The sequence below is a fragment of the Coptis chinensis genome, unplaced genomic scaffold (genome assembly GCF_015680905.1).
Source record: "Coptis chinensis isolate HL-2020 unplaced genomic scaffold, ASM1568090v1 utg2617_pilon_pilon, whole genome shotgun sequence".
Lineage (NCBI taxonomy): Eukaryota > Viridiplantae > Streptophyta > Magnoliopsida > Ranunculales > Ranunculaceae > Coptis > Coptis chinensis.
This window is the reverse complement of record NW_028238132.1, coordinates 90345-117716: the sequence shown is the minus strand read 5'-3', so window position 1 is coordinate 117716 and position 27372 is coordinate 90345. Positions and strand designations below refer to the sequence as shown.

The following is a 27372-nucleotide window of genomic DNA, read 5'->3' as shown; positions in this document are numbered from 1 at the left end:
GATTATCCACTAAAAAAAAAAAAAAAAAAAAAATAAAAAAAATAAAAAAAAAAAATAAGACAAATAAAAACTCACAAAAGCAAAGCTAAGCTGAACTTATTACTTACTCAAATCTGGTCGCGTGCACTACTCTAAAAACTCCAAACAACTTCCACTATTGAAGTTTTAGCCATCAATTCAAAATATACATGTTGGTCTAACTACCTTGTGAAACATTCTTCCATATGTTCTACCTCATTACAAAGTCCACGATCTTCATCTAGGAAATCTGAAGTTAAAAACCCATCTTGAAAAATTAAGTTTTCACGGACATACCACGTAAAGAGTGTTGAGACAAAAGCACATGTCTTTTTATGTGCTTTCTCTTTCCTATTATTGTGATAACCACGAGGAGGCTTTTAGAGTTAACCAGCATTGTTTCATTCCGTTCGGTTTAAACCTTTGTTGGTTTCTTGGCACAACAATCATTTAAAGCTCCTTAAGTGATTGCGAGATAGTTATGGACTACAACCTAATGGCGGTTGGTTCTAACGAGTTTGTATTAGGAGGATAGGATTTGCGGTTCGAGAAAAAGACTTGCGTCCGCGACTTGTTGCGCTTGTCCTAATTATTTGTAAAAAATTGTTATCATTATAAATAAAATTTCCACTAAAAAACAAACAACAAAACCAACATTTTCTTTTATTGAAGAAGAATATACTACAAAAAAAAAAATTTTCTTTTTTATTTGAAGAGTATATACTATAAATAAAAAAAAAAAAAAAAACAACAACAACAACAAACAACAACAACATTTTCTTTTTTGAAGGTATATATATATAAAAAAAAAAAAAAAAAAAAAAAAATCATCATTTTTTTTTTTTTTTTTTATATCCACTACAAAAAAAAAAAAAAAAAAAAAAATAAAACCAAAAAAAAAATAAGACAAATCAAAACTCACAAAAAGCAAAGCTAAGCTGAACTTATTACGCTCAAATCTGATCGGCGTGCACTACTCTAAAAGCTCCAAACAACTTCCACTATTGAAGTTTGCCATCAATTCAAAATATACATGTTGGTCTAACTACCTTGTGAAACATTCTTCCATATGTTCTACCTCATTACAAAGTCAGCGATCTTCATCTAGGAAATCTGAAGTTAAAAAACCCATCTTGAAAAAATTAAGTTTTCACGCACATACCACGTAAGAGTGTTCGACAAAAGCACATGTCTTATTTTATGTGCTTTCTCTTTCCTATTGTTGTGATAACACGAGGAGGCTTTTAGAGTTAACCAGCATTGTTTCATTCCGTTCGGTTTGACCTTTGTTGGTTTCTTGGAACAACAATCTGTTAAGCTCCTTAAGTGATTCGCGGATAGTTATGGACTACAACCTAATGATGGTTGGTTCTAACGAGTTTGTATTATTAGGGGAGGATAGGATTTGCGATTCGAAAAAGGACTTGCGTCCGCTTGTTACTTGTTGCAATTGTTGTCCTAATTATTTGTAAAATTTGTTAATCATTATAAATAAAATTTCCACTAAAAAAAAACAACAAAACCAACATTTTCTTTTATTGAAGAGAATATACAACAAAAAAAAATTTTTTTTTCTTTTATTTGAAGATATATATAAATATAAATAAAAAAAAAAAAAAAAAAACAACAACAACAACAACAACAACAACATTTTTTTTTTTGAAGAAATATACTAAAAAAAAAAAAAAAAAAATCATCATTTTTTTTTTTTTAAAAGATTATCCACTACAAAAACAAAAAAAAAAAAAAAAAAAACCAAAAAAAAAATAAGACAAATCAAAAACTCACAAAAAGCAAAGCTAAGCTAACTTATTACGCTCAAAATCTGATCGGTGCGTGCACTACTCTAAAAAAACCAAACAACTTCCACTATTGAAGTTTAGCCATCAATTTAAAATATACATGTTGGTCTAACTACCTTGTGAAACATTCTTCCATATGTTCTACCTCATTACAAAGTCCGCGATCTTCATCTAGGAAATCTGAAGTTAAAAACCCATCTTGAAAAAATTAAGTTTTTTTTCGCGCACATACCCACGTAAAAGAGTGTTGGACAAAAGCACATGTCTTATTTTATGTGCTTTCTCTTTCCTATTATGTGATAACACGAGGAGGCTTTTAGAGTTAACCATCATTGTTTCATTCCGTTCGGTTTTGACCTTTGTTGGTTTCTTGGCACAACAATCTGTTAAGCTCCTTAAGTGATTGCGAGATAGTTATGGACTACAACCTAATGACGGTTGGTTCCTACGAGTTTGTATTCGGGAGGATAGGATTTGCGCGATTTCAGAAAAGGACTTGCGTCCGACTTGTTTTTGCGCTTGTCCTAATTATTTGTAAAATTTGTAATCATTATAAATAAAATTTCCACTAAAAACAACAACAAAACCAACATTTTTTTTTTTTATTGAAGAGAATATACAACAAAAAAAAATTTTTTTTTTATTTGAAGAGTATATACTATAAATAAAAAAAATAAAAAAAACAACAACAACAACAACAACAACATTTTCTTTTATTTGAAGAGTATATATAAAAAAAAAAAAAAAAAAAAAAAAAAAAAAAAAAACATCATCATTTTTTTTTTTTTTTTCGTAGATTATCCACTACAAAAAAAAAAAAAAAATAATAAAAATAAAACCCTATAAAATAAGACAAATCAAAAACTCACAAAAGCAAAGCTAACTTGAACTTATTACGCTCAAATCTGGTCGGCGTGCACTACTCTAAAAGCTCAAACAACTTCCACTATTGAAGTTTAGCCATCAATTTAAAATATACATGTTGGTCTAACTACCTTGTGAAACATTCTTCCATATGTTCTACCTCATTACAAAGTCCGATCTTCTTCATCTAGGAAATCTGAAGTTAAAAACCCATCTTGAAAAAATTAAGTTTTCCGCGGACATACCACGTAAGTGTGTTGGACAAAAACACATGTCTTATTTATGTGCTTTCTCTTTCCTATTGTTAATGATAACCACGAGGAGGCTTTAGAGTTAACCGGCATTGTTTCATTCCGTTCGGTTTGACACCTTTGTTGGTTTCTTGGCACAACAATCTGTTAAGCTCCTTAAGTGATTGATTGAGATAGTTATGGACTACAACCTAATGGCGGTTGGTTCTAACGAGTTTGTATTAGGAGGATAGGATTTGCGATTCGAGAAAGGACTTGCGTCACGGCTTGTTGCAGCTTTGTCCTAATTATTTGTAAAACTTGTTATCATTATAAATAAAATTTCAACTAAAAACAACAACAAAACCAACATTTTTTTTTTTATTGAAGAGAATATACAACAAAAAAAAAACATTTCTTTTATTTGAAGAGTATATACTATAAATAAAAAAAAAAAAAAAAAAACAACAACAACAACAACAATTTTTCTTTTTATTTTATTGAGTATATACTAAAAAAAAAAAAAAAAAAAAAAAATCATTTTTTTTTTTTTTTTAGATTATCCACTACAAAAAAAAAAAAAAAAAAAATAAAAATAAAACCCTATAAAAATAAGACAAATCAAAACTCACAAAAAAGCAAAGCTAAGCTGAACTTATTACGCTCAAATCTGATCGTGCACTACTCTAAAAAGCTCCAAACAACTTCCACTTTTTGAAGTTTAGCCATCAATTCAAAATATACATGTTGGTCTAACTACCTTGTGAAACATTCTTCCATATGTTCTACCTCATTACAAAGTCCGCGATCTTCATCTAGGAAATCTGAAGTTAAAAACCCATCTTGAAAAAATTAAGTTTTCACACACATACCGCGTAAGTAGTGTTGAGACAAAAGCACATGTCTTATTTTTATGTGCTTTCTCTTTCTATTATTATTGTGATAACACGAGGAGGCTTTAGAGTTAACCAACATTGTTTCATTCCGTTCGGTTTACGACCTTTTTGGTTTCTTGGCACAACAATCTGTTAAGCTCCTTAAGTGATTGCGGATAGTTATGGACTACAACCTAATGGCGGTTGGTTCTAACGAGTTTGTATTCGAGGAGGATAGGATTTGCGATTCGAAAAAGGACTTGCGTCCGCGACTTGTTGCAGCTTGTCCCTAATTATTTGTAAAATTTGTAATCATTATAAATAAAATTTCCACTAAAAACAACAACAAAACCAACATTTTCTTTTATTGAAGAGAATATACAACAAAAAAAAAAATTTTTTCTTTATTTGAAGAGTATATACTATAAATAAAAAAAAATAAAAAAAACAAACAACAACAACAACAACAACATTTTTTTTTTATTGAAGAGTATATACTACAAAAAAAAAAAAAAAAAAAATCATCATTTTTCTTTTTTTTTTTAGATTATCCACTAAAAAAAAAAAAAAAAAAATAAAAATAAAACCACCTAAAAATAAGACAAATCAAAACTCACAAAAAACAAAGCTAAGCTGAACTTATTCTACTCAAATACGATCGGCGTGCACTACTCTAAAAAGCTCAAACAACTTCCACTATTGAAGTTTAGCCATCAATTTAAAATATACATGTTGGTCTAACTACCTTGTGAAACATTCTTCCATATGTTCTACCTCATTACAAAGTCCGATCTTCATCTAGGAAATCTGAAGTTAAAAACCCATCTTGAAAAAATTAAGTTTTCCGCGGATACATACCACGTAAAGAGTGTTGGGACAAAAAGCACATGTCTCAATTTATGTGCTTTCTCTTTCTCTTTCTATGTGATAACCACGAGGAGGCTTTTAGAGTTAACCAACATTGTTTCATTCCGTTCGGTTTTGACGACCTTGTTGGTTTCTTGGCACAACAATCTCTGTTAAGCTCCTTAAGTGATTGCGATAGTTATGGACTACAACCTAATGGCCGGTTGGTTCTAACGAGTTTGTATTAGGAGGATAGGATTTGCGCGGTTCGAAAGGACTTGCGTCCGCGACTTGTTGCACGCTTGTCCTAATTATTTGTAAAACTTGTTATCATTATAAATAAAATTTCAACTTAAAAACAACAACAAAACCAACATTTTTTTTTTATTGAAGAGAATATATACACAAAAAAAAAAATTTTCTTTTATTTGAAGAGTATATACTATAAATAAAAAAAAAAAAAAAAAACAACAACAACAACAACAACATTTTCTTTTTTTTTTAAAAAAATAGTATATAAAAAAAAAAAAAAAAAAAAAAAAAAAAACAACATCATTTTTTTTTTTTTAGATTATTATCCACTACAAAAACAAAAAAAAAAAAAAAAAAAAAATAAAACCCTAAAAATAAGACAAATCAAAAACTCACAAAAGCAAAGCTAAGCTGAACTTATTACTGCTCAAATCAATCGGCGTGCACTACTCTAAAAGCTCAAACAACTTCCACTATTGAAGTTTTGCCCATCAATTCAAAATATACATGTTGGTCTAACTACCTTGTGAAACATTCTTCCATATGTTCTACCTCATTACAAAGTCCGCGATCTTCATCTAGGAAATCTGAAGTTAAAAACCCCATCTTGAAAAATTAAGTTTTTTTCGCACATACCCACGTAAGAGTGTTGGACAAAAGCACATGTCTTATTTTATGTGCTTTCTCTTTCTATTATGTGATAACACGAGGAGGCTTTAGAGTTAACCACACATTGTTTCATTCCGTTCGGTTTAAAACCTTTGTTGGTTTCTTGGAACAACAATCTGTTAAGCTCCTTAAGTGATTCTTGCGATAGTTATGGACTACAACCTAATGACGGTTGGTTCTAACGAGTTTGTATTCGGGGAGGATAGGATTTCTTGCATTCGAGAAAGGACTTGCGTCCACGCGACTTGTTGCAGCTTGTCCTAATTATTTGTAAAATTTGTAATCATTATAAATAAAATTTCCACTAAAAACAACAACAAAACCAACATTTTTCTTTTATTTGAAGAGAATATACAACAAAAAAAAAATTTTTTCTTTTATTTGAAGAGTATATACTATAAATAAAAAAAAAAAAAAAAAAACAACAACAACAACAACAACAACATTTTCTTTTTTTTTAAGAGTATATATAAAAAAAAAAAAAAAAAAAAAAAAAAAAAACATTTTTTTTTTTTTTTTTTTAGATTTATCCACTACAAAAAAAAAAAAAAAAATAAAAAAAATAAACCCTATAAAAATAAGACAAATCAAAACTCACAAAAGCAAAGCTAAACTGAACTTATTACTGCTCAAATACGATCGTCGTGCACTACTCTAAAAAAACTCGAAACAACTTCCACTTTGAAGTTTGCCCATCAATTTAAAATATACATGTTTGGTCTAACTACCTTGTGAAACATTCTTCCATATGTTCTACCTCATTTACAAAGTCACGATCTTCATCTAGGAAATCTGAAGTTAAAAACCCATCTTGAAAAACTTAAGTTTTCACGGACATACCACGTAAAGAGTGTTGGACAAAAAGCACATGTCTCATTTTATTTTGTGCTTTCTCTTTCCTATTATTGATAACAACCACGAGGAGGCTTTTAGAGTTAACCATCATTGTTTCATTCCGTTCGGTTTTGACCTTTGTTGGTTTCTTGGCACAACAATCTGTTAAAGCTCCTTAAGTGATTGCGGATAGTTATGGACTACAACCTAATGATGATTGGTTCTAACGAGTTTGTATTACGGAGGATAGGATTTGCAGTTCAGAAAGGACTTGCGTCACAGAGCTTGTTGCACGCTTGTCCTAATTATTTTTAAAACTTGTTATCATTATAAATAAAATTTCAACTTAAAAACAACAACAAAACCAACATTTTTTTTTTATTCAAGAGAATATACAACAAAAAAACATTTTTTTTTTATTTGAAGAGTATATACTATAAATAAAAAAAAAAAAAAAACAACAACAACAACAACAACATTTTCTTTTTTTTTTAGTTATATACTACAAAAAAAAAAAAAAAAAAAAAAAAAACATCATCATTTTCTTTTTTTTAAGTAGATTATCCACTACAAAAAAAAAAAATAAAAAAAAAAAAAACCCTATAAAAATAAGACAAATCAAAAAACTCACAAAAGCAAAGCTAAGCTGAACTTATTACTGCTCAAATCTGGTCAGCGTGCACTACTCTAAAAACTCAAAACAACTTCCACTTTTGAAGTTTGCCATCAATTTAAAATATACATGTTGGTCTAACTACCTTGTGAAACATTCTTCCATATGTTCTACCTCATTACAAAGTCCGCGATCTTCATCTAGGAAATCTGAAGTTAAAAACCCATCTTGAAAAATTAAGTTTTCAACGGACATACCACGTAAGAGTGTTTGGACAAAAGCACATGTCTTATTTTATGTGCTTTCTTTCTTTTTCCTATTTGTGTGATAACACGAGGAGGAGGCTTTAGAGTTAACCATCATTGTTTCATTCCATTCGGTTTTGACCTTTGTTGGTTTCTTGGCACAACAATCTCTTTAAGCTCCTTAAGTGATTCGCGGAGATAGTTATGGACTACAACCTAATGAAAATTGGTTCTAACGAGTTTGTATTAGGAGGATAGGATTTGCGATTCGAAAAGGACTTGCGTCCGCGGCTTGTTGCAGCTTGTCCTAATTATTTGTAAAAACTTGTTATCATTATAAATAAAATTTCAACTAAAAACAACAACAAAACCAACATTTTCTTTTATTCGAAGAGAATATACAAAAAAAAAATACATTTTCTTTTATTTGAAGAGTATATACTATAAATAAAAAAATAAAAAAATAACAACAACAACAACAACAACAACATTTTCTTTTATTCGAAGAGTATATACTAAAAAAAAAAAAAAAAAAAAAAAAAAAAAATCATTTTCTTTTTTTTTTTTTTAGAGATTATCCACTACAAAAAAAAAAAAAAATAAAAAAAAATAAAACCCTATAAAAAAATAAGACAAATCAAAACTCACAAAAAGCAAAGCTAAGCTAACTTATTACGCTCAAATACTGTCATTAGCGTGCACTACTCTAAAAACTCCAAAACAACTTCCACTATTGAAGTTTGCGCCATCAATTTAAAATATACGTGTTGGTCTAACTACCTTGTGAAACATTCTTCCATATGTTCTACCTCATTACAAAGTCACGATCTTCATCTAGGAAATCTGAAGTTAAAAAACCCATATTGAAAAAATAAGTTTTCACGGACATACCACGTAAAAGAGTGTTGGACAAAAGCACATGTCTCATTTTATGTGCTTTCTCTTTCCTATTATGTGATAACACGAGGAGGCTTTAGAGTTAACCGGCATTGTTTCATTCCGTTCGGTTTAAACCTTTGTTGGTTTCTTGGCACAACAATCTGTTAAGCTCCTTAAGTGATTCTGGATAGTTATGGACTACAACCTAATGACAATTGGTTCTAACTAGTTTGTATTAGGAGGATAGGATTTGCGGTTCGAGAAAGGACTTGCGTCCGCGACTTGTTGCAGCTTGTCCTAATTATTTGTAAAAACTTGTTATCATTATAAATAATAAAATTTCAACTTAAAAACAACAACAAAACCAACATTTTTCTTTTTATTGAAGAGAATATATACTACAAAAAAAAATTTTTTCTTTATTTTGAAGAGTATATACTATAAATAAAAAAAAAAAAAAAAACAACAACAACAACAACAACATTTTCTTTTTTTTTTTAAGAGTATATACTAAAAAAAAAAAAAAAAAAAAAAAAACATCATTTTTTTTTTTTTTTAGTAGATTATCCACTACAAAAACAAAAAAAAAAAAAAAAATAAAACCCATAAAAATAAGACAAATCAAAAACTCACAAAAGCAAAGCTAAGCGAAACTTATTACGCTCAAATCGATCGGCGTGCACTACTCTAAAAACTCCAAACAACTTCCACTATTGAAGTTTAGCCATCAATTTAAAATATACATGTTGGTCTAACTACCTTGTGAAACATTCTTCCATATATTCTTCTACCTCATTACAAAGTCCGATCTTCATCTAGGAAATCTGAAGTTAAAAACCCATCTTGAAAAAATTAAGTTTTCACGGAACATACCACGTAAAGAGTGTTTCGGACAAAAGCACATGTCTTATTTTATGTGCTTTCTCTTTCTATTTTGTGTGATAACCGAGAGGCTTTAGAGTTAACCAACATTGTTTCATTCCGTTCAGTTTTGACACTGTTGGTTTCTTGGCACAACAATCTGTTAAGCTCCTTAAGTGATTGCAGATAGTTATGGACTACAACCTAATGACAGTTGGTTCTAACGAGTTTGTATTCAGGAGGATAGGATTTGCAGTTCAGAAAGGACTTGCGTCACAGCTTGTTGCACGCTTGTCCTAATTATTTGTAAAATTTGTAATCATTATAAATAAAATTTCCACTAAAAAACAACAACAAAACCAACATTTTCTTTTATTCGAAGAGAATATACACAAAAAAAAAACATTTTTTTTTATTTGAAGAGTATATACTATAAATAAAAAAAAAAAAAAAAAAACAACAACAACAACAACAACATTTTGAAGAGTTTTTTTATTCTAAAAAAAAAAAAAAAAAAAATATAAAAAAAAAAAAAAAAAAAAAAAAAAAAAAAAACATCATCATTTTTTTTTTTTCATAGATTATCCACTACAAAAACAAAAAAAAAAAAAAAAAATAAAACCCATAAAAATAAGACAAATAAAAACTCACAAAAAGCAAAGCTAATTGAACTTATTACGCTCAAAATCTGATCGGCGTGCACTACTCTAAAAAAGCTCCAAACAACTTCCACTATTGAAGTTTTAGCCATCAATTTAAAATATACATGTTGGTCTAACTACCTTGTGAAACATTCTTCCATATGTTCTACCTCATTACAAAGTCACGATCTTCATCTAGGAAATCTGAAGTTAAAAACCCATCTTGAAAAAATTAAGTTTTCACGTACATACCACGTAAGAGTGTTCAGACAAAAGCACATGTCTTATTTTATGTACTTTCTCTTCCCTATTGTGTGATAACACGAGGAGGCTTGTAGAGTTAACCATCATTGTTTCATTCCGTTCAGTTTCGACACTGTTGGTTTCTTGGCACAACAATCTGTTAAGCACCTTAAGTGATTGCAGATAGTTATGGACTACAACCTAATGACAGTTGGTTCTAACGAGTTTGTATTAAGGAGGATAGAATTTGCAGTTCAGAAAGGACTTGCGTCACAGTTTGTTGCACACTTGTCCTAATTATTTGTAAAACTTGTTATCATTATAAATAAAATTTCAACTAAAAAATAACAACAAAACCAACATTTTCTTTTATTCGAAGAGAATATACAACAAAAAAAACATTTTCTTTTATTTGAAGAGTATATACTATAAATAAAAAAAATAAAAAAAAACAACAACAACAACAACAACATTTTCTTTTATTTGAAGAGTATATACTAAAAAAAAAAAAAAAAAAAAAAAAAAAAAAAAAAACAACATCATAATTTTCTTTTTTTTTTTAGATTATCCACTACAAAAACAAAAAAAAAAAATAAAAAATAAAACCCTATAAAAATAAGACAAATAAAAAACTCACAAAAGCAAAGCTAACTGAACTTATTACTGCTCAAAATCTGGTCAGCGTGCACTACTCTAAAAAGCTCCAAACAACTTCCACTATTGAAGTTTAGCCATCAATTTAAAATATACATGTTGGTCTAACTACCTTGTGAAACATTCTTCCATATGTTCTACCTCATTACAAAGTCACGATCTTCATCTAGGAAATCTGAAGTTAAAAACCCATCTTGAAAAAAAATTAAGTTTTCACGCGGACATACCACCGTAAGAGTGTTGGACAAAAGCACATGTCTTATTTTATGTGCTTTCTCTTTCTATTGTGTGATAAACACGAGGAGGCTTTAGAGAGTTAACCAAAGCATTGTTTCATTCCGTTCGGTTTCGACCTTTGTTGGTTTCTTGGCACAACAATCTGTTAAAATCTCCTTAAGTGATTGCGGAGATAGTTATGGACTACAACCTAATGATGGTTTGGTTCTAACGAGTTTGTATTACGGAGGATAGGATTTGCGATTCGAGAAAGGACTTGTCCGCACATCTTGTTGCACGCTTGTCCTAATTATTTGTAAAATTTGTTATCATTATAAATAAAATTTCCACTTAAAAAAACAACAACAAAACCAACATTTTCTTTTATTCAAGAGAATATATACAAAAAAAAAACATTTTCTTTTATTTGAACAGTATATACTATACATAAAAAAAAAAAAAAAAAAAACAACAACAACAACAACAACAACATTTTTTTTTTTTTTCTAAGAGTATATACTACAAAAAAAACAAAAAAAAAAAAAAAAAAAAAAACATCATTTTTTTTTTTTTTTCGTAGATTATCCACTACAAAAAAAAAAATACTAAAAGTTAAACCCCATAAAAATAAGACAAATAAAAACACACAAAAGCAAAGCTAACTGAACTTATTCTGCTCAAATACAGTCGCGTGCACTACTCTAAAAGCTCCAAACAACTTCCACTATTGAAGTTTGCGCCATCAATTTAAAATATACATGTTGGTCTAATTACCTTGTGAAACATTCTTCCATATGTTCTACCTCATTACAAAGGCACGATCTTCATCTAGGAAATCTGAAGTTAAAAAACTCATCTTGAAAAAATTAAGTTTTCACGCACATACCACGTAAGAGTGTTCAGACAAAAGCACATATCTTATTTTATGTGCTTTCTCTTTCTCTTTCCTGTTATGTGATAACACGAGGAGGCTTTTAGAGTTAACCACATTGTTTCATTCCGTTCGGTTTTGAACAATTTGTTGGTTTCTTGGCACAACAATCTGTTAAGCTCCTTAAGTGATTCTTGCGGATAGTTATGGACTACAACCTAATGACAGTTGGTTCTAACGAGTTTGTATTCAGGAGGATAGGATTTGCAGTTCAGAAAGGACTTGCGTCACAGCTTGTTGCACGCTTGTCCTAATTATTTGTAAAATTTGTAATCATTATAAATAAAATTTCCACTTAAAAACAACAACAAAACCAACATTTTCTTTTATTCGAAGAGAATATACAAAAAAAAAACATTTTCTTTTATTTGAAGAGTATATACTATAAATAAAAAAAATAAAAAAATAACAACAACAACAACAACAACAACATTTTTCTTTTATTTGAAGAGTATATACTAAAAAAAACTAAAAAAAAAAAAAAAAAAAAACAAAAAAACAAACAACATCATAATTTTCTTTTTTTCGTAGATTATCCACTACAAAAAAAAAAAAATAAAAAAATAAAACCCTATAAAAATAAGACAAATAAAAAACTCACAAAAGCAAAGCTAATTGAACTTATTCTGCTCAAATACAGTCGCGTGCACTACTCTAAAATCTCCAAACAACTTCCACTATTGAAGTTTGCGCCATCAATTTAAAATATACGTGTTGGTCTAACTACCTTGTGAAACATTCTTGCATATGTTCTACCTCATTACAAAGTCACGATCTTCATCTAGGAAATCTGAAGTTAAAAAACCCATATTGAAAAACTTAAGTTTTCACGGACATACCACATAAGAGTGTTCAGACAAAAGCACATGCCTCAATTTATGTGCTTTCTCTTTCCTATTGTGTGATAACACGAGGAGGCTTTTAGAGTTAACCAGCATTGTTTCATTCCATTCAGTTTTGACACTGTTGGTTTCTTGGCACAACAATCTGTTAAGCCTTAAGTGATTGCAGATAGTTATGGACTACAACCTAATGACAGTTGGTTCTAACTAGTTTGTATTAAGGAGGATAGGATTTGCAGTTCAGAAAGGACTTGCGTCACAGCTTGTTGCACGCTTGTCCTAATTATTTGTAAAACTTGTTATCATTATAAATAAAATTTCAACTTAAAAACAACAACAAAACCAACATTTTCTTTTATTCGAAGAGAATATACTACAAAAAAAAAAAAACATTTTCTTTTATTTGAAGAGTATATACTATAAATAAAAAAAAAAAAAAATAACAACAACAACAACAATATTTTCTTTTATTCGAAGAGTATATACTAAAAAAAGGAACAACATCATCATTTTCTTTTTTTCGTAGATTATCCACTACAAAAACAAAAAAATAAAAATAAAAATAATTCTCCGATACCGTATTATGATTCCTCTGTACTCTGATGGTGGCCTCTCCCCTATATGCAAAAAGAGTAGATTAAATGCTTATGGAGACCATGCAGCACATTGTAGACATTTTTCATGTTTAAAATACCTACATGATCATGTTAGAGACAGTGTGATGCATTTTGGAAGGCTGGAGTACAAGTGAAGAAAGAAGCTCCTGTTAACTTTCTCACTGATCCGAATGAAGGCAGATTGGCACTTCGCCCTACGGATGTCTTGATTTATAGTTGGTCTGAGGGAAAACATACATGTGTGGATGTAACTGGAGTCTCTCCGTTGGTAGGGTTGGGAAATGGTGGGAGAGCAACGATAGGGAAAATGGAGAAGCATGAAGAAGATTGCAAGATTAACCAACATTGTTTCATTCCGTTTAGTTTCGACACTTTCAGTTTCTTGGAACAACAATCTGTTGAGCTCCTCAAGAGACTTCAGAAAGTTATGGACACTAATGTTGTGACAGCTGGTTCTAATGAGTTTGTTTTTAGAAGGATATGATTTGCTATTCAGAAATGACTTGCGGCGCTGCTTGTTGCACGTTGGTCTTAATTATTTGTATAATTCATTATCATTATGAATAAAATTTCCACTTAAAAATAAAAAAATAAAGAAAAAAAACATTTTTTTATTTGAAGAGTATATATATACTATTATACTACAACAACAACAACAACAACAACAACAAAAACTTTCTTTTATTCGAAGAGTATATACTACAAAAAAAAAAAAAAAAAAAAAAAAACTTTCTTTTATTCGAGAAGTATATACTACCAAAAAACACACACACACACACACATTTTATTTTATTCGAAGAGTATATACTACTAAAAAAATCATTTTTTTTATTCAAAGAGTATATACTATAAAGAAAAAAAATCCATTACGCTCTTGCTTTGGGGATTTGTAATGGTGTTTATCGACGCTTCCATTATGCTTTGGTAGGTTAGGTATCTATTGGGCATTTAATGTCTCTGCTTTTGCGTTTCTGGCCTCCCGTTTTCAGACTTTAGAGCTTCGGAACTACATTTTTAGGAGTTGTGGTCCACTGCCTATGGGTGAGATCCTTGATGATGCTACCAGTGCATTGCGTCTCTGTCTTCCCGATTTTGACCATGATTCTATGGCTGTGAACGCTACCGTCCCCTCAAAACCACAAAAAGTTTTGGCGGAAGCTTTCTATGGTAAGATCGATGTTAGTCTTGATAGGGAGTTTGAGTTATCTGGTCGTCAGAAAGCAATCATTGGATGTTTGCAGTCGAAACATGCAAAAGATTTTCTACTTGCTATTCCGATGGAGGGACTTGGACAACGTATGTCACAGGTGGAGTATCATGCCATTCTCTGATACCGTCTTATGATTCATCTGTACTCTGATGGTGGTCTTTGCCCTGTATTCAAAAGGAGTAGATTAGATACTTATGGAGACCATGCAGCATATTGTAGATATTTTTCTGGTTTTAAATACCGACATGATCATGTTAGAGACATTTTGTGTGATGCATTTTGGAGGGCTGGAGTACAAGTCAAGAAAGAAGCTCCTATGAACTTTCTCACTGATCCGAATGAGGGCAAATCGACATTTCGCCCTGCGGATGTCTTGATTTACAGTTGGTCTGAGGGAAAACATGCATGTGTGGATGTAACTAATGGAGTCTCTCCTTTGGTAGGGTTGGGGAATGGTGGCATTGAGGTGGGAGAAACAGCTAAGAGAGCAGCGACAGGGAAAATGGAGAAGCATGAGGAAACTTGCAGGGCTAACCAACATTGTTTCATTTCGTTTAGTTTCGACACTTTCGATTTCTTGGAACAACAATCTGTTGAGCTCCTCAAGAGACTTCAGAAAGTTATGGACAGTAATGTTATGACAGTTGGTCCTAACGAGTTTGTTTTTAGTATGATAGGATTTGATATTCATAAAGGACTTTGCGGCGCAACTTGTTGCACTCTTGTCCTAATTATTTGTAAAATTCGTTATCGTTATTAATAAAATTTCTACTTTAAAAAAAATTTAAAAAAAAAATTTAAAAAAAAAAAAAAATGAAGTTCCATGAACTCATTTAGCTTTCAGAGTATACCATTCGGAGCAACCTTAAAGCTATTTGGGTTATTTCAAAACCCTGGCTTAGTTGTGTGGGTTTTGCAGTCATGTCTATAATATCTAGATTCAAACTTTTACCTAATTCACAAGAAAATGCAGTTACTTTTGCTAAGGTATTATATTATTTAACAATAAATCTATCTTGAGTATACCTTTAAACTTTATATTCTCATTATAAATAGTTTGCTTAACCTTCAGGCATTGCCATATGAATAGTCAACGCTATGGATTAGCTACAAGATATTATCATATACTATCTGCTGATTGACATGGAGAGCTCGATATGACATTGTTCCAGCAAAGCTTCACTTTTGATGGCCCAACGGGCATTGTAATTGAGGCAATCTATGAACTTGAGTAAGTAGTATAATAAGTGAGAGCATAATTAAGGATTGTATATATTGAATTTTATCAAAGCCATGTAACAATATAATGTCTATATATCGAGTGCACTTATATAAATATTATAATGTACACGTTTATTAGTTAATATATACATTGTATTAATTTTTTTTTTTTTTTAAGTTAAGCTAAGGATTGGCAGGCCCTCACCTGTTGTATTGCTTAAGAAACTCTTACATAGTTTGTTCCTTGAGCATCCTCTTCCACAATACTATGAAGGGACTGATCAAGGGGTGAAACAAAGAAAAAAGACATTACATTATGTGCATCCTGTGATGGACTAATAGAAGCCAAATAGTATGTTGCCCTATTCATCTCTCGTACTACATGACTGAAGAAGATGTACTCAAAGAGGAGACTCAAACTTTGAATGGCAGTGACTAAATCCAGGCAGTACCAAGGGGGCTTCTCTTGCTTGTTAATAGCGTTTACTGCCCTTAGCTTGTTAATTAATATAGTGTATTAATTAATTCATAGTATACGTGCGTATAGTCGTTGACATTATTATTAATATTTATAATACACATGTTCAATGTAATGTTACAAAACATGCATTTAATAACATACATTCACTATTATGCTACCCCAATATATTTAGTAGACTTTTACACCTAAAAAAACTATATGTATTATAATGTTTGGGTTTGCATTTATTTAGTGTAATATAATACTAAACTTTATATATCAAAATTATAATAAACGGTTTTAATTCCGGTTCGGCTTCGGGTAATCGGATACCCATTGGAAATATCTAAAATCGAAGATTGTATGGGACTTGTGACTGGGTCATGCATGGGAACAAGTTGAGCTAGAAAAATAAGGCCGGAGCCCGAAAAGGCTTTGGGTTAGAGGAGGCAGGCACATAATTACAACCAATGTTCTAAAAGATGCTAGGCAGTAGTCGGACTGTGGGTGAGCACCTAGCACCTAGGCGGGGGGGGGGTTTCCTAATAAATATATTATATTATAATATAGTCGTGCACACGTACACTATACTACAATAAGTAAATAAATCAAATATTTACTATAATTCAAAAAATAAACACAAACAAAAGTACTTACTACAAAATGGCGTAATAGTTGAAAAATGTGATAAGTGATTTGCACGAGTTGAATAGAGAGACCAAAGAGCGACTTCATATAAAACAACATTTTCTACCTTATAGTGGCATAGAATTTACATTGGGCTCTAGTTTTTTAAACTCATTTAAATCTTAAGTCTTCATAGGTTTTTTATTTTCGACATTTAATTATTTTTTGAAAAAAAATAAAAGTAAAATAAAAATTGAGCCAATTAGACCGCCTAGCCCGATTAATTGGACCGCCTAGAGGCCGATTAGTATGCCTAACCCGCCTATACCGCTTTTTGAACCAACTTAGGCATAGGCGAGTCAATTGGGCACCGCCTAGACAGATGTTTAGAACAGTGATTACAACACTAGTAGGAGAAAAATACAGGAATGAGACATGGATATAGATGTTGATGTTGATGTGGGTTGATGACAGGTGAAAACCTAGTGGATGGATGTTGACATTATGAAGGAGGGAAGTATTTGACGCTTTCTAGAAACAAATCGAAAGCGCCCATCTCTATATCTCTCTTTCACGCTTATCCTTTTGGTGGGGTGGGGTCCTTCAAGCAAATCTAAACCATAGTCACAAATTCGGAATTCAGCATCAATTCGACAAAGAAGAAATCGTTAATTCGTACAAATTCGTTAAAAAAAATCGGAAAAGTCATAAATAATTAAAACATAAAATAGTATGCAGTGCATGATTGTGCATCATGTCAAAGTTATTTCGAGCATATATCAAATTCAAAATTTACAAATATATATGTAAAGTTTTGTTATATTTTACAATATCCTCCAAATAATTGCAATTTAGAAAGTTAAATATTAAAAAAATTAATAGAAAACTATCCATTATCAAAAAAATCACTAAACATGGAGAATTCAGAGACTTTTACCGTTTTTATTATTTATTCGTTTTGAATTTCGGTAACTTGTCAATTCAGAGACTTTTTACGTTTTTTTGAAAAAATCGGAGACTAATCTAAACTACTTAAAAAATCGCGATCTTTATCTACCATCTTACAATAGTGGTTTTTATTTTATTTTTTCTAATCTCTTGGTCATTTTTTTAGTACGTTCTTGCCCCTATTTGAATTATTAAATTTCATTTGCTGCTTTTATCAAATATCCTAATATATATCGTATTGTAAGGATAGGGTTCCCTACTTTTTATAGCTGTGGCAGGTGGTGACTAGTAAATTTGGTAAAATTTTTGGGTGATAATACCATAAGTCTGGGAGTCGAACCCCGCCAGCATCAAAGAGTTATTGATCTCATTTAAAATATGCTTGGCAAAAAAATAAATAAATAAATAAACCTTTTATACCTGTCTCGATATTTTTTGTTAGGCGTGTTACTCTCACATGCACTAAAACACATGTTTCTGCAGCTAGCATCATACTAGTGGCAGTGGCAGTGATTGATAACGGCCATGAACGTTTTCTTTTCCACCCCTCCTTTTGGCATAATTGGTCCCGTCCCGTTATTCAAAAGGAAACTAACTGGCCTAGAGCGAGAGAAACCATCGGCAAGAAAATTTGGCTACTGGCTAGTGGCTACTACCAAAGTGTCTAAGCTGGTCCCACTTCCGGAAAACTGAGCCAGCAATGGAAAACGCGGAATAGATAAGCAGTAGAGAGTGTAATTAGTGAGCTGGGTACCGTAATAAAACTGATAATGTAATTACCTCTAGTACTACAGCTAATCCATCCGATTAAAAACAAGAAAAAAATTCGTCAATCTCTGGGTGTGTCCTACGATGTATTTTTCTTTTATCTTTTATTATTTATAATAAGTTGAAAAACTTGAAACAGAAAAGAGAGAGAGAGTTTCCCTCTTTACTAAATATAAATAAATAAATAGTTGTTCTTGTGATCTAAAAATTCATTGCCTCGTATCTGATCCGGGGAATTCAGTTTGATCCCACGAATCTCTCTCCCAATTCCCTTTATTTATCTAAAATGGCGAGCAATTTGGAGGAGGCCAAGAATAACAGTGACGATCCAGTCGTCGGTGGTGATTGCAATGGCATTCCTCTTGCCGATGACGATGCATCTTACGTCTTTGTGGTTAATGATCCTCCTCCTGTTCACACAGATCCCAAACCTACTACTCATGAATCTGTACAGGTAACCATTAATGCCGACGCTCCAACTCACCACGACCACGAGGAGGTGGATGCCAATGCTCAAGCTCCAAATTACAAAACTGAGGCAATGGGAGAAGAAATTACAGAACATGATACAATAATATTGAATGAATCTCACGACGAAACCAAATTAGCACAACCCCCTATGACTCCTGAGGAAGACCAGGATCAAGCTAAATTTCTAGATTCTGAATTAGAGTCCGAAGAAGCTTCTCAGATTCTAGATACCACTGAAGAAGCAGGGGAGGAATCTGAATCTCATCAACTCAATAATAATGGTGGAGAGATTGAGGAACATAGTAACTTAGACCCATCCGCTCAACACACTCAGTTTACACCTACACAGGCTGTCAATCCCGAACCTTGTATGCACCTTGAAACAGAAAATCTAAATTCAGGAATGCATTCCTGCCCATCAGACGATAATCAAGTAGAAATAGAAGCTACAAATGGCTTCACCAGTTGTCCTGTTGAATTGCCTGTTTCCGAAAATGACAAGGAAAGCGAATCAGTGTGCCCTACTGATGACCTCCAATCCGTGCCCCCAAATGCAAAAGACTATTTTCAAAACACCAGATTGGCATCCAAACCTGAGACAGATGCCAAAGATATATCTGCTGAAAATGCACAAGGCTCGTCAGCTGCTCCTGTTGCCTGTGCAGATCTAGTATCACAAGATGTTAAAGTCTATGCCGAAAGAGATGAAAGTGTGTCTACGTGGTCTGCTGATTTTGTAGATTCAGAAACCAGAGTCAGCAATGTATCCATTGAAGGGCACCAAAGCATACCAGCTATTCCTGACCATGATTTGGAGACAGACGCTGAAGCTACAAATGGTTTCAGTGGGAGTAGCAGTAACTTGCCTGCTGATCCAGTTGACGACTCAGAATCTGGGGGTGGACACAGTTCTCCAAGCAAAGGGGAAGCATCTAGTGCTGGCATCGGGAGACTAGAATCCGTCGCTTCAAATGGTCCAATTGTAAGTGGTGATAGCAAGCCTGATCACGTCAACAATGTTAAAAGTATTGAAGATGCAGGAGACCACACTGTTACTAGAGATAGCATTGGTAAATCAATCTGTCAAGGTGAGGGCATTGAAGCAATTGATAGCAATGAGTCCTTATCACCTTTACCAGAAGAGGCCATGAAAGTGGATAACGAAGTAGAGAAAAGTCCATTCCGATTCTTGGTTCGAGTTCCTCGATATATCGATGATAAACTTAAAAGTCAGATTGAACTTGCTCAGGGACAGGTTGACGAGAAGACTCGCAATAGGGATGATATAAGATCAATAATCCAATTGAAAAGGGTGAGCACTTTGAAATGTAATATTTTGTTTTATATATAGTATGTTTAAGTATTAACTGTTGGAATATCTATGATTTAGGCTACTTGTGGCGAATATCGTGAGAAATTTGAAGCTGCAAGGTCAGAAGAGAGAGGTGCTAGGGAGGCTTTGAATGCCAAACGTCGGGAAATGGATTCTGTTCAATCTGTGATTAACAGAGTGAAAAATGCAAATTCAATTGGAGATATTGATGATAGGGTAAGTCATTAATTGTTCACCCAATGACAACGTATGTTGATTGTGTTTAGTTTTTATTTTTTTCCCCGACATATCTGTAGTTATCTTGACTTTTATCATTGAATAACAGGTACACAATATGGAGCACAGAATAGAGCATGAAACCGTGTCCTTAAAAGAAGAAAAACAATTGATACGAGAGATCAAACAATTGAAGCATCTGCGTGAGCAACTCTCTTCTAGTTTGGGTCAACAGGCTGAACTTCAGCCGAATCCTGAGGAGAGAGTGAAAGTAGAGGAGCATTTCAAGGTACTAATACTTGGTTGTTATTACTGTTGTTTTTATTGAGATGCTAACCAGTTTTTTCCATGCTCATAGTTTCTCAAGCAGGAGATGGGATCGTGCAGAAATGAGGTTATTCGAGAGGAGGGGATAACTAAAGCTGCCTGGAAGATATATTTTGATGAAAATGAGAAGCTAAAGGAATTGCAAGCTCAGTTCAGAGCTGCTGATGATCTTCGCCAAGAAGCTTATATGCAGTTACAGAATCTTAAGAAGCAATTGTACGAGAAAGTAAGTACTCTTGTGCATTCTCTCGTGTTGTATGTAGACAATTATATGGTTAGGGAAACAACTGCAGAAGGTACAGATGGATTGTTTTCTTATAGTAATCCACATTTTAGATTGTTGTCATGCTTGAATTCAGATAACATGCAAGAGAATATTTGAGTGTTCCAGAGGCTTCCGAGAAAAATGAAACTTTCTGGATGATCCATCATAATGTGTTTGATGGGCATTCAGGAATCAGTTTCAAGTTTTGGGTTGAAAAAAATCTCTGAGTTGGCAATTGGATTACTGATTTTTCCAGGATTAGCTGCCCTCCCTTTTCATAGCTTCATATCATTTATAAATATCCCCCATTGTTTCAGATCATCTGAGAGCTATACTTAGTACTTAGGCCACTTTGTTTATCTAGACCCATCATAATGAAACGCTCCTGAAAGAACAAGTAGCATTTGGAAAGTAGTTGAGATCAAATGCGTCGAACCACTTGAGTAGATCAAATTTGAATACTTCTTTGTGCATATTATATGACTATGTAGCCAATTCCATACATCTGTGATGAGATGCCAGATACTTGTTATCTTTGGGCATGTTGTCTATTTAAAATTATGATCTCGAGTATTTTTCTTTTTCTTTTTTCTTCATCTCCTGTGTATCCATTTGCAAGTCTTGGATTGAGATATCCCTTTTAATTCTTTAGCTATTAGATTCTGTTTGAAAGGAGTAGAAATGAGACCTTCATCCAACTGTTGATTTTTGTCCTTTTCTGGGTTGTACAACACAAGGAATAGATAATGAAAGTGTATAGCCCTTCCAATGAAAGGCAAATAAGCAAATTATAGCTCTTTTGAGCCTTTAATGTCTGACTTGGACTGTTTGAACTGGCAGAACAAACACTTTCGAATGTACAAGGATAATGTCAGGCAGGCTGAAGATTATTCATCCGCAGGAGATAAAGAGGCACTACAGCTACTTTGTGTTAAGCAGGTGGGCTGTCTATTTTGTTATTTTTCTCTTTACCAGTTTGTGCCAGGTTTAAAGTCGTCTTTTTTTTCAAAATGTATGTGTGGTAATTTACTAACATATCATCTGCTATATAGGTGGAGACGGTAATGGAACTATGGAACAAAAATGATGAGTTCCGGAATGAATACATCAGGTGCAACACCATGAGTACACTACGGAGGCTGAGGACACTGGATGGCCGATCACTGGGTCCTGACGAGGAGCCACCTTTACTACGCAGTACTTTCGATAAAAGAGTTGATAGCTCTCTAGCTTCAGCTAACAAGATAGATATCCCATCACTTCCAGCTTTACAACAAAAAGAATTAGTTAGGCAAGCTGTGATCTCTGTTGTGAAGTTGGAAGAAAAGAACCCCAAAGCAGATTCAAAATCTGATGCACACATGGTAGACAAATACCCAAGAGCTAAAGTGAAGACAATAACCAAATCTGCTGGTATGGAAAATGGCATAGTGACTGTTTCTAGCGGTGGGGAAGACAGACAACAAAATGATGAAGAGGATAAGAAAACTGTGGAGGAAAAGGAATCAGCAAGGAAGGTAGAAGAGTTGCGGAAAGAAGAAGAGGCAGTCAAGTTGAAGGAGCAGCGGCGTTTGGAGGAGAAGGCCAAGGCAAAGGAGGCAGAGGAGAGGAAAAGACGCAATGCTGAGAAGGCCCAGGCCAGGGCTGAATTAAGAGCACAAAAGGATGCAGAGCTCAAAGAGAAGGTAGTCTCTTCACTTGTAGTGTAATTGTGAAAGCTATATTTTTATAGAGTCATACTGGTCCAACACATTGTCTGTGTACTACCTAAGCTGGCTAAATGTGTAGTTCCTGGAAAGAACATTTATGCCCCTTGCACGAATCTTGAATGTGCATCTTGCACGAATCTTGAATGTGTATTTTGCAGGAAAGAGAGAAAAGAGCAAAGAAGAAGGAGCGTAAGAAGGAGAAGGTGGAGGCAGCAAGTGGTGGCATTGATGCAGAGTATGCTTCAAGGATAGAAATCACCGAACCTGAAAATACCGAGGAACTTGAAATCAAAGAGAAGTCTAAGACTCTGGTGAAGAGGCCTCAGAAATCATCAGCGATGTCAAAGCAGATAAAGCCAAAGGTTGTCCCTCCACCTCTAAGGAATCGGGGTAAGAAAAGGATGCAACAATGGATGTGGATCCTCCTTGCGGTCATGGTGGTCGTTGCCTTATTCTTGGTGGGAAACATTGGTTTCTCTTTTAAATATGGGTTGCCCAGCTTCGGCTCCTAAATTATGATTTTTATGCCTTGGTTTAGAGGTTAAGGTGTGTTCCGCTTAAATGCAGAGGTATATCGGCCATTCTTTTATACAATACTTGGAAGCTCTGATGTTTGGATGTCAGCTTATCGTCTTTGTGCTTTTATCTTTTTAGAAGAAAGAACTTTTTGATAATTTATTCTTTAATACACTCAGTTATACCATAAGAAGCTTTCTTTACGTTTTGGTACTCTTTCCTATTTATCGCTGAGGAAAGTAACTATGCTGCTTCCGTTCAATAGTATGTAATATGAGTGAGTTTTTCCTGAAGGGAAGAATATATCAGTAAAGTTTGTCATAACTAAACATTTAATGGATTGTCAGAATTGGTGTTTCTGTAATTGCCATCTTTCTCAGAAATTGGTTATATAGTACATTAATATGGCTAGTGTTATCTTTTTGGTGCATGTGCAGAGCCTGATAGAATATGCCTTAGGAGCAACAGTGGAATACTTCGGGGTCTAAAGTGCAATGGAGTTGTGTTCCTTCTTCACGCGAATATTGATCATTTAATTGCAGCACAGTTTGCACTCCATAACAAAATACAACTGCAATGTTGATAACACGTCTTTCTATAGGCTAAAAACATAGATCCATATTGAGTATAGGGCAAAGTTGTGCTTCTATGAAAGCTCCGAGTCTAGCGATAGCCGTCTTTCCTATCTTGCTCTTCACCTGCCTTGTTAGCTGCTTGAACAGATTTGAACCACAGGAATGCCTGTCCAAAGTGGAAACTCCCATGGTGTATAAAAAAAAACAAGAAAAAAATAATAATAAATAGACTAGATGTTTTTGGGGACTTCGTAACACATTGTAGACATTTCCATATTTCAAATACCAACATAATCGTGTTAGAGACATCTTATATGATGTATTTGGAGGGCTGAGGTACAAATAAAAGAGGCTCCCGTTAATTTTCTCTCCGAATGAGGGCAGATCGACACTTCGGCCTACGGAGGTCTTAATTTACAGTTGGTCTGAGGGAACTGGTAGGAAAAACAACAAATAGAGCAGCGGCAGGAAAGATGGAAAAACACGAGGAGGCTTGTATGACTAACCAACATTGTTTTATTCTACTTTCGGTTTCTTGGCACAATAGTCTGTTGAGCTACTTAAGAGATTGTAGAAAGTTATGAACACTAACGTAATGACGGCTGGTAGTAACGAATTTGTTTTTAGAAGAATAAGATTTGTTATTCAGAAAAGACTTGGCGGGACAGTTTGTTGCACGTATGTGCTAATTATTTCTAAAACTCATTATCAATAAAATTTCCATTTGAGAATACAAACTAAAGTTACTAACGAGTTTATTAAATCATCATTTAATGTCGAATATCTAGGTATGGGAGAAAAACATTGAAAAAGATAGAATAGAGAAACGCACTGAAGTAGGAATACCGGTGATGGCAAAGAATCCTAGCAATGGAGTATAAAAGATGTTGTCTGGGTTCACTACTCCGAAAACAGGCTTCTGGTTTATAAATTCGAATATGGAACCTATCTGCAGTCAAAATAAGTAAACGGTAAAAATGATGTGACACTAAACGAAGAACGGGGAGAACTCATAAAAAGAGGGAATACATACTGCAGCTATTGCGGTGATTGCTGAAGCAAGCAAGTAAACATAAAAGGGGGCCTCATACGTCTGTTGTAATGACTCTTTGCCTTCATCTTGAGCCCACGGAGGAGGCTCGTCGGAATCTGGTTGAGCCCAGGAAGGAATTTTCTCTTCCGACTTGCTAGACTTTGCCGAACCTTCAGTCACAGCAAATATAGTAAACTTTTGTGGTGCCCTTGATTTATGAACATGCCGTGTTCTCTTCGAATATAACGAAGGATTGGAATTCTTGGAGTTCAATTTTCGCAAAGCATGGATTGGAAATAAAGTGCCTAGAGACAGTGTGGAAGCAGCCATGAATGCTGTGTTTTGTGTCTTCTATTCTCAACTTCGCCTGAAGACCAACACCTGATGAAGTAGAAACAATAGAACAGAAAACATGGTTAAATGCCTAAGTGATCTACGTCTACACCATTTTTCTTAAATATATTCAGGATCATGGATGCCAACTTATTAAGTCTCAATAACAACTCAAGAAGATCATGCTTCGAATCCTAAATTATTCTAGGCACTACTACTTCAGAGAACTATTTATAGGGTCCTAAGTTACTCTAGGCACTACAACAAAAAACTCTTACTAGACTACAACTCTGCATCTTTGATATTACATTACCAGATACTTAGGCTAGACACCGACGATAAGAAGCTCGCAGAACTGAAATTGAATCGGTTCAGATTAACTACCAAATCAATAACAAGTCACAGCCATTAAACAGCTGATTCCAGTTTCAGTATCTCTGTTTTCTTTCACTGGAAATGTTACACTGTAGATACATATTTACCTCCATTACGAAACTTCCTGGTCTAATTATCTGCTGGAAATAGAAGAAGTGAATGTGAGCTCTGAAATTTGTCCTCTTGAGGAACCAAAGCAACCTCTAGTCTAGGAGCATCATGTGTATTGTGCCTCCATGACTTCTAGAGCCACACCTTCACCTATTCCACCTTGACGACTTCTCTAATGCATCAAAATATGTGTCAACAACAGTTGTCAGCTCAAACTCTAGGTATGATGTCGATGTGCATGAGAAAATGTTTCGTCTTTACTAGACATGAATTCACAAACCAACCCGTTTCATTACAAACTTATATTTGATTGCTCAAATGAGGAATAGAAGAATCATGAACGATTGAAAGGGTTAATAATCAGTTTGAAGGGAACGAATATTAGCACATTGAAGAAAGCGTGGTATTGGGCATTATTGCTACGATGACTACCAAACAGAACACCCACTTTAATTACAATGTAGCCATCACCCCCACTGAAAGGCCTCACTCGAGCTTCTTGTCACCAATGATGATTATAATACATCTTAATGCGCCCTAGCTTCCCCGGCCAGGCCACCTTCTACCCATCTTGAGACAAGAAAAAGAGGAAAATGGGGTGTGTGTGCTAGAAACATACCGATGGGAATTCCAGTTGAAAGTAAGTAAACAGACTGAACGTTACATGTAACAGATGAATTTCGTAATTGCTTAAGAAATGAACTGAAGAGCACTTTTAAAGAACATACCAATCTGTATCTTATTCTCATCTCATAAAATGAAAATATAAAACAATAAAGAACAAGAATCAGAAACAGCACAATAAATAAGTTACTAAATTGAGGAGGAACTTTAACCTTGTGAAGAAATTAAGTAAACAATTTTGATGGCCTCACCTAGCTACTTTATAAGAAATGAAAACACAGAGACACTCACGTTGGTCTCTTTGCTATAATATCCTAACTAATGATAATAACGAGCGGAAGCATGAGTGGAGGAGCTTACCCAGTGCTTAGGATTTGGACATGTCCGCGTACCACAACTTCCAACTGTTTTTCTTTTTATCTACGAGCCAGTTAGGCAGACTCCGCTTAGACTCCAGTCTCACTCCAAATCCATACCGTTAGATTCTATTACCATCTACGGTTACATTATTATTTTCACGCCTTCTACAAAACCTAAAAGGATATTTTCGGTAAATAGATTCAGTTGAGAAATTAAAACTTACGGGAAAAACCCAAAACCTTTCTTCTCCAATGACCGACCCCTTCTCTGTCCTCCCTCAACGCTCTACAAATCCTAAAAGGATATTTTCGGTAAATAGATTCGGTTGAGAAAATTAAAACTTACCCCTTCTCTGTCCTCCCTCAACGCTCTACAAATCCTAAAAGGATATTTTCGGTAAATAGATTCGGTTGAGAAAATTAAAACTTACAAGAAAAACCCAAAATATTTTCAATTAAAATAATTTCTTCTCCAACACCCAACCACAAAAACTTGTCAACCTTCTCCATCCTCCTAAAAATAACACTTTATTCCTTTCGCATAGTGAACTTATTATTCTCAATTTCTATATATTTTTATTCACATCCAAGCCAAGTCTAAAACTAAAGGTTTCCTTCCACACCATTAAAGAAAAATACCCATGTAAAACCAAAAACACCCTTTCGTCGAAAAATGACATTTGTAATCTCAAACATTTCTCCATCACTGTTCAAAAGCCAATATTTTCATTTCCATATACAAAGTATGAAAAATGGAAG

General features: G+C 33.5%; 2 protein-coding genes across 10 annotated transcripts; one reads left to right on the top strand and one right to left on the bottom strand.

Annotated features, from left to right (window-relative positions):
* The first annotated feature begins 18436 nt into the window (after positions 1-18436).
* LOC147473397 (uncharacterized) lies at positions 18437-23406 on the top strand. The gene is made up of 7 exons (XM_086587511.1): positions 18437-20149; positions 20228-20386; positions 20496-20675; positions 20745-20939; positions 21819-21917; positions 22031-22663; positions 22846-23406. The coding sequence occupies exons 1-7, from the start codon at positions 18653-18655 to the stop codon at positions 23197-23199; spliced, it is 3117 nt and encodes a 1038-aa protein (XP_086443637.1). The 5' UTR covers positions 18437-18652; the 3' UTR covers positions 23200-23406.
* A 282-nt stretch (positions 23407-23688) lies between these two features.
* Positions 23689-27128, bottom strand: LOC147473396 (uncharacterized). Of its 9 annotated transcripts, XM_086587516.1 has the most exons (6): positions 26989-27064; positions 26615-26787; positions 25627-25802; positions 24812-25192; positions 24611-24727; positions 23689-23944 (listed from the first exon to the last, which is right to left on the bottom strand). In XM_086587516.1, exons 4-6 carry the CDS (start codon positions 25139-25141, stop codon positions 23867-23869), a joined length of 525 nt encoding a protein of 174 aa, XP_086443642.1. In that variant the 5' UTR covers positions 25142-25192; positions 25627-25802; positions 26615-26787; positions 26989-27064; the 3' UTR covers positions 23689-23866. The 9 variants fall into 9 exon arrangements, with proteins under 9 accessions (XP_086443642.1, XP_086443638.1, XP_086443639.1 ...); XM_086587512.1 differs by lacking the exon at positions 25627-25802 and having other exon boundaries at positions 26615-26961; positions 27045-27128; XM_086587513.1 differs by lacking the exon at positions 25627-25802.
* Between the last annotated feature and the right edge of the window lie 244 nt (positions 27129-27372).

What these genes read in the sequence shown, in the direction of transcription:
- LOC147473397 (XM_086587511.1), top strand. Translation starts at nt 18,653, where the DNA reads ATGGCGAGCAATTTGGAGGAGGCCAAGAATAACAGTGACGATCCAGTC. An exon ending in AAGTAGAGGAGCATTTCAAG is followed by an intron (nt 20,676 to 20,744) that starts GTACTAATACTT and finishes CCATGCTCATAG; the next exon opens with TTTCTCAAGCAGGAGATGGG. An exon ending in ATGCAGAGCTCAAAGAGAAG is followed by an intron (nt 22,664 to 22,845) that starts GTAGTCTCTTCA and finishes TGTATTTTGCAG; the next exon opens with GAAAGAGAGAAAAGAGCAAA.
- LOC147473396 (XM_086587512.1), bottom strand. Translation starts at nt 25,141, where the DNA reads ATGGCTGCTTCCACACTGTCTCTAGGCACTTTATTTCCAATCCATGCT. An exon ending in CAATCACCGCAATAGCTGCA is followed by an intron (nt 24,728 to 24,811) that starts GTATGTATTCCC and finishes TTTTGACTGCAG; the next exon opens with ATAGGTTCCATATTCGAATT. An exon ending in TCACCGGTATTCCTACTTCA is followed by an intron (nt 23,945 to 24,610) that starts GTGCGTTTCTCT and finishes CACTTTGGACAG; the next exon opens with GCATTCCTGTGGTTCAAATC.